The sequence below is a fragment of the Grampus griseus genome, assembly GCF_964374135.1.
Source record: "Grampus griseus genome assembly, chromosome: 3".
Classification (NCBI taxonomy): Eukaryota; Metazoa; Chordata; class Mammalia; order Artiodactyla; family Delphinidae; genus Grampus; species Grampus griseus.
In genome coordinates this window covers 135,712,869-135,730,657 of record NC_139019.1, presented here as the reverse complement: position 1 = coordinate 135,730,657, position 17,789 = coordinate 135,712,869, and the positions used below count along the sequence as shown (strand labels likewise).

At 37.9% G+C, this 17,789-nt stretch overlaps 1 protein-coding gene across 2 annotated transcripts in view; it reads left to right on the top strand.

Annotated features, from left to right (window-relative positions):
* Positions 1–17,789, top strand: part of PWWP2A (PWWP domain containing 2A) — a 33,089-nt gene that overhangs the window by 2,819 nt on the left and 12,481 nt on the right. Inside the window, exon 2 of one of the 2 annotated variants that reach the window (XM_082652422.1) lies at positions 15,000–15,961. In XM_082652422.1, the coding sequence (XP_082508548.1) occupies positions 15,000–15,961 (962 nt within the window). Of the gene's footprint in view, positions 1–14,999; positions 17,482–17,789 lie in introns of those variants that run through there. The other variant, XM_082652421.1, reaches the window with a different exon arrangement.

The following is a 17,789-nucleotide window of genomic DNA, read 5'->3' as shown; positions in this document are numbered from 1 at the left end:
TATGTATAACTAAATCGCTTTGCTGTACACCTGAAACTAACACAATATTGTATATCAACTATACTCCAATATAAAATAAAAATTAAAGCAAGAGCTTCCTACTGAGTGCCTGTTAAGTACCAGGCTTTGTACCGCATGCTTTAACCTCCATAACTCTGGTGGTATTTTTCATTTATATAGGAGGAAATTGAAGTTCCTTCAGTTTGGCTAGCTTGTAAATGGCAAAGTAAGGGCTCAGATGTAAGTTGGATCTGATTTTAAAGTCTATGCTTTTTCTAATTTCATATTAGGAAGGTAGTTGGGCTGGCAGATTTCCTGTTAAGCAGTAAGTAAAGAATTGCATATTTCTGAAATATAGTGCTTATCTTGATGTTAATAGCTATATGGGATAATACAGAGGTTGTGTATGGGTGTTGGAGCCAAAGCGATTCTTTAGTCAGCTCATAGCCATAGAAGCTGCTCTGGAGACTCCCCATTTCCTTAGCTGTCTATTGGGAATGTAGTAGGCTCTGAGGTCTTGGTTCTTGCCTCTTCAGTGAGATAATCAGGAAAGAATTAACATTTGGGAGGCTACTAGGTGCATCAATGTATGTGTGCTTTTCTCCGGTCTTCCAAGGGTCCAGTTACTGCTTTTATTAATTTTTTTATTCTGACATCATGCACGGTACAGAAATGTCTTAGGGTTGTCCAGCATGTAGAAAAAGTGTTGGATCTTAGAGTACAGGATTTCATATACATGTGGATTAATCAGGAGTTTGCTTTTGTAAGCATTTGTTGGACATTCTTCACCTTCCTGTTATTGTATTATTTTTTTGCCTTATTTTTAGAATTATTTGATGAACACATTTTGAAGAGACTCTTTTTGTGGAAAAAAGGAGCAGGACACATGTAATTTTAAGAAAACCAAAACCTAAAGAGAAGAAAATGGTACTAAATAGTAGATTGATCTGGACAGTGTCAGGGTACTGGGTGCTGACTTGTAGCACCTGCCTCTTCAATTAACACCATGACTTTGAGCAAATCTCTGTGCCTTGCTGGGCTTCAGTCTCTAGTGTGTATGAGGCTAATTCATTTTGAGTTTAGGCAGTTCACTTTAAGCACAAATAAGCAAACAAACTTAATGCCTCAGTTTATATAGATAAAGTGAATAGGGTGACCAGGTGGTCTGGTTTTCCTGTACCATCCTGGTTTGATTCTTACCTCCTTTCTTCATTCAAAGTAGCTTGCTTTGGCAAATAAATGACTTGGTCACCTTAAAAATGAGGATATTTGAATATCTGTTTAAAAACGGATTTTATGTAGTGGAGTATTTATTTGAATGCTTTTAAGTTGAGGTATGCATTGCATTCTCTAGTTTATTCTAGGCCTCTCCACTATTGTTTTATACGCAGCTCTCTTAGGTGGTTTAAATTACCTGCCTACTGAATTCATTAGCAATGTCTAATGAGAGTAGTCTAATACTAGTAGATAAAGTAGATAATCAACTAACTCACAAATTCAGTTTGGTCTTCCTATTCTCTTGTTCCTTAACCTTATGCTTTTGAAATTTTGACATAGGTACATTTGTTTCTTCATTTAGCATTATATAATAAGCATTCCTTCAGGTTGCTAAACTATCTTATTTTAGACAGAATAATCAGTGGTTGTACCATAATATTTGTTTAATTTTCTTATTATGGTAAATTAACATCCATGTATTATATATTATGGTAAATGAATGTCCCTTGCTTCGACATTTATCAGCTGTTAGCCAAATGTGTTTCATCGTATGCCCACCTCCAATGGATTATTTTGAAGCAAATCCTAAACATATAATTTTACCATAAGTATTTCAGTAGAGATCTGTAAAACGATAAGAACTTTAAAAATTCAATTGTACTACTGTTGTCACACTGAAATTAATAGCAACAATTCCTTTACATCATCATGTGCAGTGTCTCAAAATCAACATCTAAGTTTTGTTCAAATTAGAAATCAAGTAAAGTTTATACATTGCAGTTGTTTGAGAAGTTTCCTGAGTTTTTCGTCTGTAGTTCTCCTGCCATTACTTTTATTTCCTTGCAGTTGATTTGTTAATCCATAGACTTTTTTTTTTTTTTTTTTTTTTGCGGTATGCAGGCCTCTCACTGCTGTGGCCTCTCCCATTGCGGTGCTCCTGACGCACAGGCTCAGCAGCCATGGCTTACAGGCCCAGCCGCTCCACGGCATGTGGGATCCTCCCGGACCGGGGCACGAACCCGTGTCCCCTGCATCGGCAGGTGGACTATCAACCACTGCACCACCAGGGAAGCCCTCCATAGACTTTTTTTGGTAGAATTTTCCACATTCTGGATTTTTTTCCAATTGCATCCCCTTGGATGCATTTCCATAACGTTTTTAAAATAGGCCTTTTCCCTCAAGAGCAAACAGAAGGGACAGCTGTAGTCCCCTAAGGGCCTTGTTTTGGGTCAGTAGAAATGATACGATATCTCTTGCCTGCCTGCAAACTTCTAGGCCTATCCCTTAAACACACCTCCAACTTTAGTAATTCCAAACCTAGAAGAATTTAACCAGCCTTCAGCCCAGTCCTCTGAAATGGTAGTTTCTCAGTCTTCTCAGTCTATTCTTGAAGGGACATATTTAATGGGACCTGTGGTTGCTTCCTACAAGAGGGATCATTTAAACTGTTTGTTACTGTTCTCCACATCTTTAAAGTTATAAAGCTGCTTTGAAATCCTGAGAAACCTTTCTGATTCCATTTTTTTGGTACGTGATACGAATTAAGGGATCATGAAGTAAATGCTTATGCTTAAAAACCCTTGTGCATTTTAATTTTGTGGTACATGCTTATTAAAGGTTGTAGCTGGTTGTATTTCAGAATTGATCTTTTACAAATACTGCCTTTTCTGTGTGTGTATGCGGGTTGCATTAAAAAGAATTGAGGTGATTTCTTTAGAAATCTTCAGATTTCACTAAGTTCTTAAGACAAGTTGTAGATTTACTTGTTTCTTTAAGGAAATATAAACCAAGACAATGATTTTTTTTCTTTACAGAGATCATGAAACGTATGGTGCAATAGCCCTACTTTTGGTGGGAAAAATATACAGCCATTCTGGTGAAGCAGTGAGTAGTGGTATGAGTAGCTTATAGTAAGTGTCCAGGTTGAGAATTTAGGCCCTCAAGTAGTATGCTTGAATGATTGTGTTGAGTTGTACCTATTTAAAACACTTTTAATATTTTTTGATGATTATTCTGCTTATACCCCAAGATGTTGATAAAGGGTTTCCACAGTGAAATAGCATTGAGACAAGTGCTAATCACCTTCTGACCCAGGCAGCTTTAGGACACCTACTGCTGTACTAGTATATACAGTATTGAGAGTGAGCTGTTCATCACTTGTTGGACTGCAGTGATTTATTTTTTTTGGAAATGATTAGTTGTTGGACATTAAAAGTCTAGTTTGAATGTAAGGACTCTGTGTAACATCACAGTATTAAATAAATTTCATGAACTAGGTAACTAGATGTGTTACACACAAATTATTCCAGGCATGTTTTATTGGAGTTGGGTATCTAATAAGGTTAATTTTCAGCCTTTTATGTGTAAATAAGACCATACTTCACAGTGTACTGTTTTAAAGCAAAGCTCCTGATGAAACTAGGTTTAATCTTCATAAGATCAGTTTTTCTGTGGGGGGCCATTAAAGAATTTGTGTATTATGTGTTCATCTTCTCTGTTACGGCTGAGTTAATTTCACATTGATTAAAAATGAAAGATGTTCTTAGTAGTTATTTGTGCCTCTGAAGTGCATCCTTATTTCTTGATATTTATTCGTCCTGTTCTACCTTAATTCCCAGATTAATTCAGGCACACCAGCAGAACAGAGCTTGCTATAGTGGCAGATCTTGCAGGAAAGTGGAGGTTAAGTTATACTCTGGGTGCATTTAATATAGAATGTTTTGGCTAAACATCTTTTGGGCAGTTGTTCTCAAAACAAATGTGCTTAAGATTTCTGAGCTCCACTCTACCAGTTTGTTTTTAACAAGGTGATTCCGATGCAGATGATTCTTAGAGCATATTTGGAGATAACTGACTTAGGGGATAGTTTTGCCAAAATAATGGGACCGTAAATTTGTTAAACCTGTTTTTTAAGTTGTTGGGTAATTTGATTGGAATGTAATTGTAAAGTAAGCAGTACATATGGGGATGGGCCACTTGGGTGGCAGATCCAGATACTTTTTGTAGAACTGGTAATTAGACTTGCAAATTGTTTCTTAAATCTGGCTGCCCGCTAGAAATTTAAGTAGTCCATAATTTTTGTCTCTCTCCCTTTGTACCAAGTGGCCTTAAAACAGAATAATGTTTTTTTAGCTTTTTAAAACACATACCTTCTATAGTATTTGACTTCACTTTTCTGCCTATTCCCACCATCTAGGAAGGTTGCCAAGTTTTACTTTGTAATTAATAATAGCTACTATGTATTTCCCACTCCTGTTTTAGGCACTGTGCACTTTGTGTACATTGTTTCATTTTACTCTAGAAAATCGAATGAAGTAAATTCTATTAATACCCATTTCACAGATAAAGACAGGAAAGCTCAGAGAGATTAAATTGCCTAAAACTATAAGTGGTAGATATTAGTAGGTGTATCGAAGATGCCTTTTTGCTTATGGAATAAGATGAACAGCTGGGAGTCACAGCAGTTTGTGAGAGTTACGTTTTGTGATTTGACTAGGAAAGCACTGAGAAATTGAAGATGCTTTTCTGAATGATATACAATTCTCTAAGGTTTGATAACAACCCTGTTCTAATACATTTCTATATTTTGCCATTACCATGTAGCTTATGATTTTGGTGGGGAGTTACCCTGGTAGGTAGAAATGGCAGAGCGCTCTGTTCCTCATTCAACCAGGAATAGCTGCTTGGTTTTAAAATAAGAATTGCTCTTCAGTTCAATTTAGTGAATTCTTCAGGCATTTTTGAAAATGGGGTTTCTTCTTCATATATGGTCCTAGGTCTTAAATGTTTTGCCTTGGTTGGCCTGGCCCTGGCAACAGTGGAGTCCACTTCATCATGGGAGGAATCACAAAATGTCAGATTTGAATTTTGTTGAGCTCGAGATCAGCATTAAGTGCTGGATGATTGAATTGGAAAAGAATTTAAAGACTAACATATAGTAAGTTGTTGGACAACCTGTTTTTGGTAAAATAGAAATAGTGAAATAAATTGAATAATTTGCCTTTTAGAAAAAGTCCATCTGTTGAGAAATAACTTAGACCTCTGTGTGGTAGACTCTATTGGACATAATACAAAAGAAATATCAAAAGTACATAGAAATCATACTGGAAACATAGAGAACGTAAAACTGCTTATTGGTGTCTTAGGGCCAGGACCAAGGGAATTCTTTTCAAGTGTTTGAAAGCTGTGATGAGTATTTATGTTAATAATTAAAAAGATTCTTTTATATCAGTGTTCATTTTCTTGGGAAAATGTCAAGTATCTTTCTCTAAGTGATGTTGTACAAAAGTGAAGTCAACATCTGTCTGCTCTTAAAAGTATTTTGCCACTTTGTGGTCATTATTTTCTTGGATGGTTATTTTAAAAGAAGAATTTACTGTTAGGGAGTTAAATAGTATGAGTACCATACAGATGTTGTGACTGTTTTTGCTTTTAAAAAGGCTGAAGCGTCAGTGTTTTCTCTATAGTTGTTTCCATCTTTATTTCCAAAATATCCAGGTAAGTTGTTTTTAGAGGATTGTTTGAAGGTACGTGAGTGGGAGCTTAAAATCTGAATTATTCAGGTTTAACTTCTTTTTTCCCTCCCTCCAAAAGCAAAGCTATATTTGTAAAAGGGGATTGCATAGACTTTTTAAAAGATTGAGTAAATTCTTATGGTTACAGAGATGTTCTTTTAAGACTTTTATGCAGCCCACCCTCAGTTAATTTTAAAAGATACTTCCTGGCATTCTTGTTCATAATTGGTGGATGTTTTGTTTGTATGTTGATAAAGTCATCCTCCCTCCCTCCTCACCCATTTGGGTACCCACAGTCCCTGCAGATTGCCCTTGTAATACTTGGGGCTTTTAATTAAAAACACCATCCATTCACTTAGTTAACAAAGTTGAGTATGTTTTAATTTTACTCTAATAATAATTACCATGTATCATGCCTGCTTCCTGTGTACTAGGCTGTATGGTAAGCAATTATGTATATTAATTAATCTTGAAGTTAATCTTGACAATTCTGTCAAGTTACTTAACTGCAATTCCAATATCCAAAAAGCTCTGAAAACTGAACTTCCTGTTAATTTTTTGGTGGCAGACCCTAACCTGACTGAAATTATGTGAGCATATTGTATGTATTTATCCCATTTAGCGTGAATGTTCTTTCATTTCATTTTACTGCTGAAATAGTAATATGCTTGATGATAGGGTGCTTATTATCTTTTGAAAACTGGGAAAATTCTGAATTCTGAAGCCTGTTCACCTCCATGGGGTTCAGAAAAGAGTATGTGTACCTGTCAGCTCCTCCACTTCCTTAGTGGGGCGTGGAGGTGGAGGGAAGGGCGTTAAGTAACTTGACGTGAGGGAAGCAGTAATAGTAGTAGTAGTGGTTAAGAACCTGACTGCGCCGACTGCCTGGGTTCATGTCCTGGCTCTACTGCTCACTAGCTGTGTGATCTTGGGAAGGCCACTACATTCTGTGCTTTAGTTTCATCAGCTATAAATTGTGATGATTAAATCAACTGATGCAAATAAGTACGTATTTAGAATAGTGCCTGGCACATAGTAAATGCTATATAGTTGTTAGCTAATAATACTTCTATGAAGTAGCTACTAAGTGGCAGCACTAAGATGACAGCAGCTATTATAGTCACTTAAATGGGTTTGCTTGAATAGCCACTCAACCTAAATGTATTGTGGCCTACAGTATAATCTGCATCTTCAAAATACCTTGAAAAAGTCTGTGGAAGCTTCAGGTAATACTGGTGAAGTATGACTTTCCCCTTTTAATAAGGAAGGATGACATATTTTACGAGAGAATGAGATAACTAGGAGTTTTGTGATGGATGGTAGGGGATGTGTCTCAATCTTTTCTTCCCAATACCCCTTGGGGCAGGTGGCTTATGAGGAAATTATGGGCTTTGTCATGAAGAGAAAGTTATAGTCTCATTAGGGAAATTTAGTCCTTACAGTCTCTCTGCTTCTTACATGCTTCTAAATCATAATTGAGGGACTTCCCTGGTGGTCCAGTGGTTAAGAATCCGACTTCCAATGGAGGGGACTAGGGTTCAATACCTGGTCGGGGAACTAAGATCCCACATTGCCGCAGGGCAACTAAGCCCTCGCATGAACTAAGCCCGCGAACGAACTAAGCACGAACTAAGCCCTGCACGCTCTAGAGCCTGCCGGTCACCAACTACTGAGCCCGTGTGCTCTGGAGCCTGCACGCCACAATTAGAGAGAAGCCCTCGTGCCACAATGAAAGATCCCACGAGCCACCTAATACTCGATGCATCCAAATAAATAAAAATTAAAAAAACCATAATTGAGAAGGGCTCACATTTGAGAATGACATACTTCAAAGTTAGGGAAAGGAAGATGTTTTTGTGTTCTTTGTACTTATTAAATGGTGGAAACAGACTAGTACAGCTAAACTTTTTAACAAAGTGATGTACACTTTTGGTCCCATCACTATATTTAATCAGAAGCCTTCACTGGTCTTGTCTTTTTAAGAGACTAGTATTTTTTTTTAACATCTTTATTGGAGTATAATTGCTTTACAATGGTGTGTTAGTTTCTGCTTTATAACTAAGTGAATCAGCTATACATATATCCCCATATCCCCTCCCTCTTGCGTCTCCTTCTCTCCCGCCCTCCCTATCCCACCCCTCTAGGTGGTCACAAACCACAGAACTGATCTCCCTGTGCTATGCGACTGCTTCCCACTAGCTGTCTATTTTACATTTGGTAGTGTATATATGTCCATGCCACTCTCTCACTTAGTCCCAGCTTACCCTTCCCCCTCCCTGTATCCTCAAGTCCATTCTCTAAGTCTGCCTCTTTACTCCTGTCCTGCCCCTAGGTTCCTCAGAACCATTATTTATTTATTTATTTTTGAGACTAGTATTCTTCATCCATCACACTCTTACCTAACCCTCCCTTAATACACTCACCAACATGCCCTCTTTTTCCACCAGATGGTTATCTGTATTTTATTGCTTGTTTAAGTCTCTGAATCCTTACCTGTCTCCTATGGAGGGGGGCTGTTTGCTGACTGGTAATTCCTACGCTGCATCTTTTCACCTGTTGGCTTTTCTGCACCTCAGTGTTTCACTTTTTTAAACTAACTTAAGTTGGTTACCAACATTCAGAAATGGGCAACCACTCTGCCTCTACTGTTTTGCTTAATGTGCTTGGACCCTTCCAGGTGTAGTCAGTTTCCTGCAAAGCTTATTGCCTAATCACTAATCCTCAGTGCTTTCTTTCCCTCTAGTCTATAGCCTCTTTTGGCAGTGACTGTGGTCTCACCTACTGCAGTTAGGTCCTAGGGTTGGGACCTAGTTTTATACTATGTGACTAATTAGCATACTTGTATTTGAATAGATTTTGCGCTTAGTGGTACTTCAGGTGAGTTTGCTGGCATTTATGCTTAAGTAGAACAAATCTTTTTTATATACTTTCTTCGCTTGAAAGTTTTTTTTTTTTCTTGGCCATGCCACAGCATGTGGGATCTTAGTTCCCCAACCAGGGATCAAACCCGTGCTCCCTGCAATAGATGCCCGGAGTCTTAACCACTGGACCGCCAGAGAAGTCCCTCCTTGAAAGTTTTGATGGAACTGAGGTGTAACTAAATTTAAGGTTATACTTTTAAAAATAATTTTTAAACTTTATTTTGAAATAATTTCAAAGCAGAGAACCTCAAACTCTTTATCTAGATGCACTGATTTTACTTGAGTATTTATTTCCCAGGATGAAAGATATTCTCGTACATAACCACAATATAGTTTTGAAATTCAGGAAACATTGATAAGAGAACTTTTATCTGTTTTGTAGCCCATATTTCATTACTCTGTCAATTTTCTCAGAAATGTCCTTTAAAACTTTTTTCGTCCAGTAAAAGATCATGTATTATGGCATTTAGTTGCAATATAATATAGAATATATGTAATGGGGACTCTTTCTCAATTTAGGGTTGTCTGATACTTGCTTAGGAGAGGCTCAGGTTATACACACAATGTTGTGTGCTCAGGGCACCATATCTGTGGGCATGTGATCTTCATGTGCCCTCATTGGTGAATGTTCACTTGAGTCCTTCCTCAGGTCAGGGTGTTGTCCTGTTATTCTCCAGTGTAATTACTATTTCCCCTGGACTAATAATTCCTTTACTATCATGGAAATACACTGCTTCTCGTCAAACTTGCCCCTCTTCATTAGGTAGATAGACAATTAAAAACATTTTTAATTGTGGTAAAAAACATAAAATATACCATTTTAATCTTTTTTTTTTTTTTTTTTGCACGGTACGCGGGCCTCTCACTGTTGTGGCCTCTCCCATCACGGAGCACAGGCTCTGGATGCACAGGCTCAGCGGCCATGGCTCACGGGCCTAGCCGCTCCGTGGCATGTGGGGTGGCATGTGGGATCTTCCCAGACCGGGGCACGAGCCCGTGTCCCCTGCATCAGCAGGCGGACTCTCAACCACTGCGCCACCAGGGAAGCCCATTTTAATCATTTTTAAGTGTATATAGTTCAGCAGTGTTAAGTACATTCGCATTGTTGTGAAGCAGATCTCCAGAACTTTTTATCTTGCAGAGCTAAAACTCTATACCCCTTAAACAACTCCTGATTTTTCTCTCCCCCAAGTCCCCGGCAACCATTCTACTTTTTCTTTCTATAAATTTGACTACTTCAGATATCTTATATAAGTGGAATCATACACTATCTTTTTGTGATGGACTTATTTCACTTAGCATAATATTTTCAAGGTTCATACATGTTGTAGCATGTGACAGGATTTCTTTTTGAAGGCTGAATAGTGTTGCATTGTATGTATGTACCACATTTTGTTTATCCATTTGTCTTTTAAGAGGCATTTGGGCTGTTTCTACGTTTTGGCTATGGTGAATGCTACTATGTACATGGGTGTGCAGATATCTCTTTGAGATCCTTTTTTCTCAATTATTTTGGCTATATACCCAGAAGTGGATGTGCTGGCTTGTATTTTTAATTTTTTGAGGCGTAGATATACATTTTATTTTGTAAAATTTTCTATTGTGAACTAATTTCATTTGTCCTGAGATTAAACTCTGCCATAATAACCAATCTTGCAGAGATGCAATGTGAAACAGGATAAGCTTGCTTCACAGTTTTCCCTCCTTTATGATTGAACCTGTTGCTAATTTAAGGAGGGAGGTAGTTTCTGAAAACATCTGCTTGAAATGAAATACATCTAGATTTTTTTTAAATGAGTTAGTTGCATGTAATTTTTTCCTACTGTAGCTTCTTTAAGAGAAAAGAATTAAAGAGAGGGAAAGCTTTCTTTTTGTCTTTCCTTGATATATTTATTGGAGGGAGGTTTGGTCCAGAAAGAACACTGGGGCCTGTCTCAACTAACACGCCTGAACTTTTTTTCTGAGCATTTGTTTCCCATTTACATTAGCTGAAGATTCTTTTTTCTTTTTTTTTTTTTTTTTTTGCGGTACGCGGGCCTCTCACTGTTGCGGCCTCTCCCGTTGCGGAGCACAGGCTCTGGACGCGCAGGCTCAGCGGCCATGGCTCATGGGCCCAGCCGCTCCGCGGCATGTGGGATCTTCCCGGACCGGGGCACGAACCTGTGTCCCCTGCATCGGCAGGCGGACTCTCAACCACTGTGCCACCAGGGAAGCCCGCTGAAGATACTTTTTCACAGTGATTTTCTCTTGCTTTGACACAAAAATAACTAGGAAGCCCCAGTATTCTCCCTCCTCAGAATTTTGACACTCACTACTCCTAAATTATTAAGATGATAGCTAGTTTTAAAACTTTTTATAGATTCACAGGAATTTGCAAAAATAGTGCCGAGAGGTCTCTTATATATTTTACCTAGTTTTCCCAAAAAGCTATTTTAAATTAAGCCATAATACCTGAGTAATTTTCCTTTAGAAATTTTGGGTACAAAAAGTTGTAAATGGGTAAGGGTTAGAATGAGTCACTAATACATTAATAAATACACTCATGCTGCACAAAGAAGGGGAGGGGAAGGAGCAGAGATAGTTTGAGTCTTACTACTCAACTCATGGAGTATTTGTAAAAAGTTCTTTTAGGAAAAGCTCAAGCAAGGGACACTAGTCAGCTTTGCACATCTCCACTGATCATTAAATTCTTCCTCTGCTGAGGTCACTCTTTGGTGAGCATTCATATGGGACATAAATATCTTCACCTTAGAAAAAGCTAAAGCAGACATGCTTGCTAAAAATTTAGATCCTGGGTTCCACCCTAGGAGAGTCTTACCATTCAGTCTTGGGGCAGGGCTTAAGAATCTCCATTTTCAAACATCACCGAGTGTTGTTGTGTTGCAGATTTCCCTGACTATATTTGAGAAATTAGATTTTAGGGGTTTTAGGAGACCATAATTTTGTTGCTACTTTATATTCTTATTAAGGTAATAGTTTCATAAGTCAGTGGCTTTCAAACTTTTGAGCATAGTTACAGATATATTTTATCTGTAGACTCCTATATATACATAGATACATGAAACAGATTCATTGCAGTTACATACACTTACACTGTTTTTTAATTTAAATCATAGCTGTGACCCATGAAATTGGATTTTGCAACCAACCTCTCCACAGTCAGTTTGAAAACATGGCCATGGTATTAAACGTTTTCCATGGAAGGGAAACAGAATGATTACTAAGATGGAATGGGACACTGATTTCCCTTTTCCTCTTACAATAATTTATCCTTCTGGTCTTTGAGGAAGTTTTATTATTAGTTAAAAATATTTTTCTACCTAGAGTCTGTCATACAGAGTGAAGTAAGTCAGAAAAACAAATACCGTATGCTAACACGTATATATGGAATCTTAAAAAAAAAAAGGGTACTGATGAACCTAGTGGCAGGGCAGGAATAAAGACGTAGACACAGAGAATGGACTTGAGGACACAGTGGGGGGAAGGGTAAGCTGGGACGAAGTGAGAGTAGCATCGACATATATACACTACCAAATGTAAAATAGATAGCTAGTGGGAAGCACCACATAGCACAGGGAGATCACAGCTCGGTGCTTTGTGACCACCTAGAGGGGTGGGATAGGGAGAGTGGGAGGGAGATGCAAGAGGGAGGGGATATGGGGATATATGTATATGTATAGCTGATTCACTTTGGTATACAGCAGAAACTAACACAACATTGTAGAGCAATTATATTCCAATAAAGATGTTAAAAATGAATTAAAAAAAATTTTTTTTCTGCTTTTGCCAATCCACTACCCACAATTACCAGTCTTTTTATTTTCCCTTTTTCTTTTGGTGCCTGCAGTTTCCATTCATCATTACACAGTTAAGTGCCTCCCTATGTTATTAAAAACATTTAATCCTTGTATTTTATATTCTTAAGAAGGAAAGGCAAGGAAGAAGAAAAACCCAGAAGTGATATTAATGTTCTTATTAAACTCCATGAAGGTAGACGTATCAGATTTCACAGCTTATTTGATATAAACAGCTTTAAAGTAATTGGCTGGATCATCCTCACATTGAGATAATGAATTAGAGTTATAGAAAGGATCCCAAACTCTGGTAAATTATTAGTTGAAAGTAAGATCATATTACTTAAATGAAGTAAATTAAATAAAGTTTAGCCAAGAAAAATGGCTAACATTTGTTGACCTATTAATCCTCCCCTGAATTCTCTAAGGTAGGAAATAGTGTTACTCCCTTTTACATATGCAAAAACTGAATTTAGAGAGGTTTAGTACTGCTTCAGGATACAAAGTTGGTAAAAAAACCTTTAAGATGCTCGAGGTTTAGTTATTCCTAATAAGAGGAGGAAATTTATTATCTCAGTTATGGAAACAAGTGAAAGTGTAATGGGACAAAATGATGGCTTCTTATACAAGTTAGAAAATTTTATTGTTAATACAAATAGTGGTCTCATCTCATAAGTTATATTGTTTTATGTAGCTCTAGATGAAAACACAAGAATAACCTTTGTCTTCCTGTCACCTTGAAAAAGTGGTTGTTGACACCTCCATATAAGCTAAGGCCAGATGCTCAAAGTGCCTTGCAGTTAAGTAGTCAGGAAGCAAACACTTGGGTACGAAATACGATGCTAGAATAGAAAGCTATTTACTTATTTATTTATTTTTAATTGAAGTATAGTTGAATTGAAAGCTACTTTTTGCAAAGTTTGGTATAGTGAGGAATGTGTCCTTCCTTTGTGGATTAGCCCAGACCCAAACTTGTCCCACTCCAGGTAAAAAGGCTTTCCTCTTCCTTTGTGGTTTGTATTTGCTAAAAGTTGTTGGTTTGTGGTAGCCAAGCTAACAAGACTTAAAGAAAAAAACCATTTAGGTGTTGGAACCAGATATCCTGGTGTTGGCTCTTCCTATATCCCTAACCAAGTTTAGGTGTATCTGCAGCCCTAAGAACTTAATCTCAAGATTTCTTTCCAACAAAGAATTCTGTACCTTTTTGGGGACGTAAAGACATTTTAGAGACTCTGAGAACCAAGACTCATTGTCCAGAAAAAGAGAACTTTACAAAACATTTGCATCTAATAATGTCAGGGGTTCTACCTGACTACTTGAAGCCAGTCCTTAGGTTCTAAGCACCTCTGCTTTAGAGGATTGGTGTTAGAATTGTATTGTGTTCAGTACTGTTTGACTCAGTGAGTGCCTAAAATTAGCATGTTAGCATGTACATGATGAAATCATTTGGTAGTCTGATTTTATTTTTATATGCAGGAATCTGAGTATAGCAAGTTTAGATTTAAGGGTTCTTGATGTTTAGCCCAGGCAGATTAAACCACAGTTATTTCTAAGTCTACAGGAGAAACAAGGTTATTTGACCCCTGTTTTATTAGAAACTGATAATTGTAGAGATTTGTGTTCTATACCAGTGCTTTGCAAACTGGGTCTGGACCTGTAAGGGAGTTTTGAAATCCATTTAATGCATCTGACTAGCATCAAAACAAATGAAAATAGACCAGGGTAGAAAAAAAATATAATTATGTATCACATAATATAAGGTCAAGTATTTAATGAAACTTTTGCTTAAGTGTGTGTATTTATGTGCATGCATGTATACATGCATAAACATTTTATTGGATTGCAATGTGAAAATATTTCTTAATGTATGATGTGATTTTAAAAAGCTAGAAAGCTATAGCCTTATAACTGTCTGCTTTTGAGGTTATTTGAATATCTGAATTTCTAGTATTTTTGTGGTTTTTTTCTTGGGGGGGTGGCTGGGTTGGATGAAGGCCTTAAGAGTTAGGGTAGAACAGTAGAGAAGCAAATGCCTTTGAATCTTTATAGTGTTTAAACAATAAAGTTGAGTTGGAATTTTACTGATTCAGTATTTTGGGGTAGTTAGGGCTATATTTGTTTTGTGAAGCTTTTGAAAGCCATTATAACCAGAGGAAGATACGTATGTTACAAATTTATAGTTGCATTTACTAGACATGTTGTCTATAGTTGAGCGAACATTATATCAAATGATATTAACTATTAAGCTATCTGATAGAACATCCTTACTGATTCAAGACTGGAAAGATCTATTTTAAATAACATCAGCTATTATGGCATTGCTTAGAGCAACTGTTGAGTATTTCTTTTTGAGTGTAGACCTAAAATGTAAGCCCCCCAAAAATGGAGGGCTTTAGCACTCGGGGAGGTTGTCTTTAGGTTTTTGGTTTTGTTTTTTAAAGTGAAATAGTTTTCAGGAAAGGTCATATAAATAAACATTAGGTGGTGTTTCAAGAAACTGAATTATAGATACTAACTTAATGGCTTCTTTTCTCCTTTCATTTCTTTCAAAGGTTTGGGCCCCATGGGATCCCTGTGACAGTATTTCCCAAAAGGGAATATAAGGATAAACCTGAAGCCATGCAGCTCCAAAATAATACATTCCAAGGGACAGATGTCAAGCGTGACGTGAATGGTGCTGTTCCCGAAGACCCTCCTCCTGTCCCGCCTCCTGAGCTGAGCTTGGCCGAAAGCCTGTGGACTTGCAAACCACCACCTCTCTTCCATGAAGGAGCACCTTATCCTCCCCCTTTGTTTATCAGGGACACATATAACCAATCAATACCTCAGCCACCTCCTCGGAAAATTAAGCGACCCAAACGAAAAATGTACAGGGAAGAACCTACTTCAATAATGAATGCTATTAAACTACGACCCAGACAAGTCTTGTGTGACAAGTGTAAAAACAGTGTCGTTGCTGAAAAAAAAGAAATTAGAAAAGGTAGTAGTGCAAGTGACTCTTCTAAATATGAAGATAAAAAACGGAGAAATGAAAGTGTAACTACTGTGAACAAAAAACTGAAAACTGACCATAAGGTGGATGGGAAGAACCAAAATGAAAGCCAGAAAAGAAATGCTGTGGTTAAGGTTTCAAATATTGCTCACAGCAGAGGCAGAGTAGTCAAAGTTTCTGCTCAGGCAAATACATCAAAAGCTCAGTTAAGTACTAAAAAAGTGCTCCAGAATAAGAACATGGATCATGCAAAAGCTCGGGAAGTGCTGAAAATTGCCAAAGAAAAGGCACAGAAGAAGCAAAATGAAACCTCTACGTCCAAAAATGCACATTCAAAAGTCCATTTCACACGTCGATACCAGAATCCTAGCTCAGGTTCCCTTCCACCCCGGGTTCGTTTAAAACCACAGAGGTACAGGAATGAAGAAAATGACTCTTCTCTGAAGACAGGACTGGAGAAAATGCGGAGCGGCAAGATGGCACCAAAGCCCCAGTCCCGCTGCACCTCTACCCGCTCAGCAGGTGAGGCCCCTTCAGAAAATCAGAGTCCCTCCAAAGGCCCTGAAGAGGCCAGCAGTGAGGTTCAGGACACAACTGAAGTGCTTGTGCCTGGTGAGCAGGATGAACCACAGACACTGGGCAAAAAGGGCAGCAAAAGCAATGTCTCTGTTTACATGACCCTAAATCAAAAGAAGTCTGACTCTTCCAGTGCTTCAGTGTGTAGCATTGATAGCACAGATGATTTGAAATCCTCCAACTCTGAGTGTAGTTCTTCTGAAAGCTTTGATTTTCCTCCAGGCTGTATGCATGCACCTTCCACATCCTCTACTTCCTCCTCTTCAAAGGAAGAGAAAAAGCTCAGTAATTCCTTGAAAATGAAAGTCTTTTCCAAAAACGTCTCTAAGTGCGTCACACCAGACGGCAGGACCATATGTGTAGGGGACATTGTTTGGGCCAAGATATATGGCTTCCCCTGGTGGCCAGCCCGTATTCTTACTATAACTGTGAGCCGGAAAGATAACGGCCTTTTAGTCCGACAGGAGGCCCGTATTTCATGGTTCGGGTCTCCAACAACATCTTTCCTGGCTCTTTCGCAACTCTCCCCCTTTTTAGAAAACTTCCAGTCACGCTTTAATAAGAAGAGAAAGGGCCTGTATCGCAAGGCTATCACAGAGGCAGCTAAGGCTGCCCAACAGCTGACCCCTGAAGTGCGGGCTCTGTTGACACAGTTTGAAACGTGAACATGGACAGTAAGGTAGGCAAGAACCTTTGGAAGGTGCCACAGATTTTCTAGTCTAGTTAGGGGTAACTACGAGATAGCTTGGCCAAATTGGGGAGAGAACTTGCACTCAGTTGGCTGCTTTTTTATACTTAACCTTACAGCCATTTTTAGACTGAGAAGCTTAAACTGAACAAGCAATCAAATTTTGTCTTAAGGAAGTGAGATTTTAGTATTTTTCAGTTTTGAAGTCTAAAACCACCCCAAGGCATAGGAGCCATAGCCTCAACTGAAAATGAATTTTTGCAGGGACTGTTAATTGCCATTTGTACCTAGTACTGTGTGTATGTGTATACGTATATACACACATGTAAATATATGTGTGTGTGTACGCATAGATACATGTATCAAATAAAGCCTGTCACTATGTGACACAGGTTGCATATCTGGGATCATAGTAAGGGCGGGTGAGCTAGGGGGAATAGTGAGGATATTTAATGACTACTTGTTTTTTAATTAATGAACACTTAGCCTTTCTATGTGCATAATGGCATGGGAGTTTGATACGTAAGATGTTTGACAAACTGAGATGCTTGCTGTTGAATTGCACGCTGGGGAAATAGCCCAGTATTTGGGATTAAGACTGTCAAGGCTGGCTAGGTCTGAATCATCGCTCTCTCTCTTGTCCAGTGGGGACTTAACAAAAACTTTCAGACTTCTGGTTTGGGACGTTAGATAGGTTTGTCTTTGGATATGTAAATAGGTGATTGCTAAATTTGGTCAGATTTCTCCTGACTGGCTCTTCCTAAATTCTTAGGATACGTCCTGGTAAATTACACTTTGTGAATTAATTGTCATATATGTAATTGTTGCATTTTGGATGTACCTAGTTTGATAATTTTTAAAAAATATTTCCATTTAAGGTATCTGTTTGCAGGTCAGAAAATGAGAAAATGTAATTGTGTAATGCTCTGAAATGTAAAAAAAAACAAGTTGTAAATAAAATCGACTAAATCCAAATTATTTGTGTGTGTTTCTCAAAAAGCTTTGAAAAATTTCAAGATGGTAGAAAATTATTCTTTGTAATAGTGTATAGAGGAGATGAAAAAAATCACTTATTTTCCTATTTGC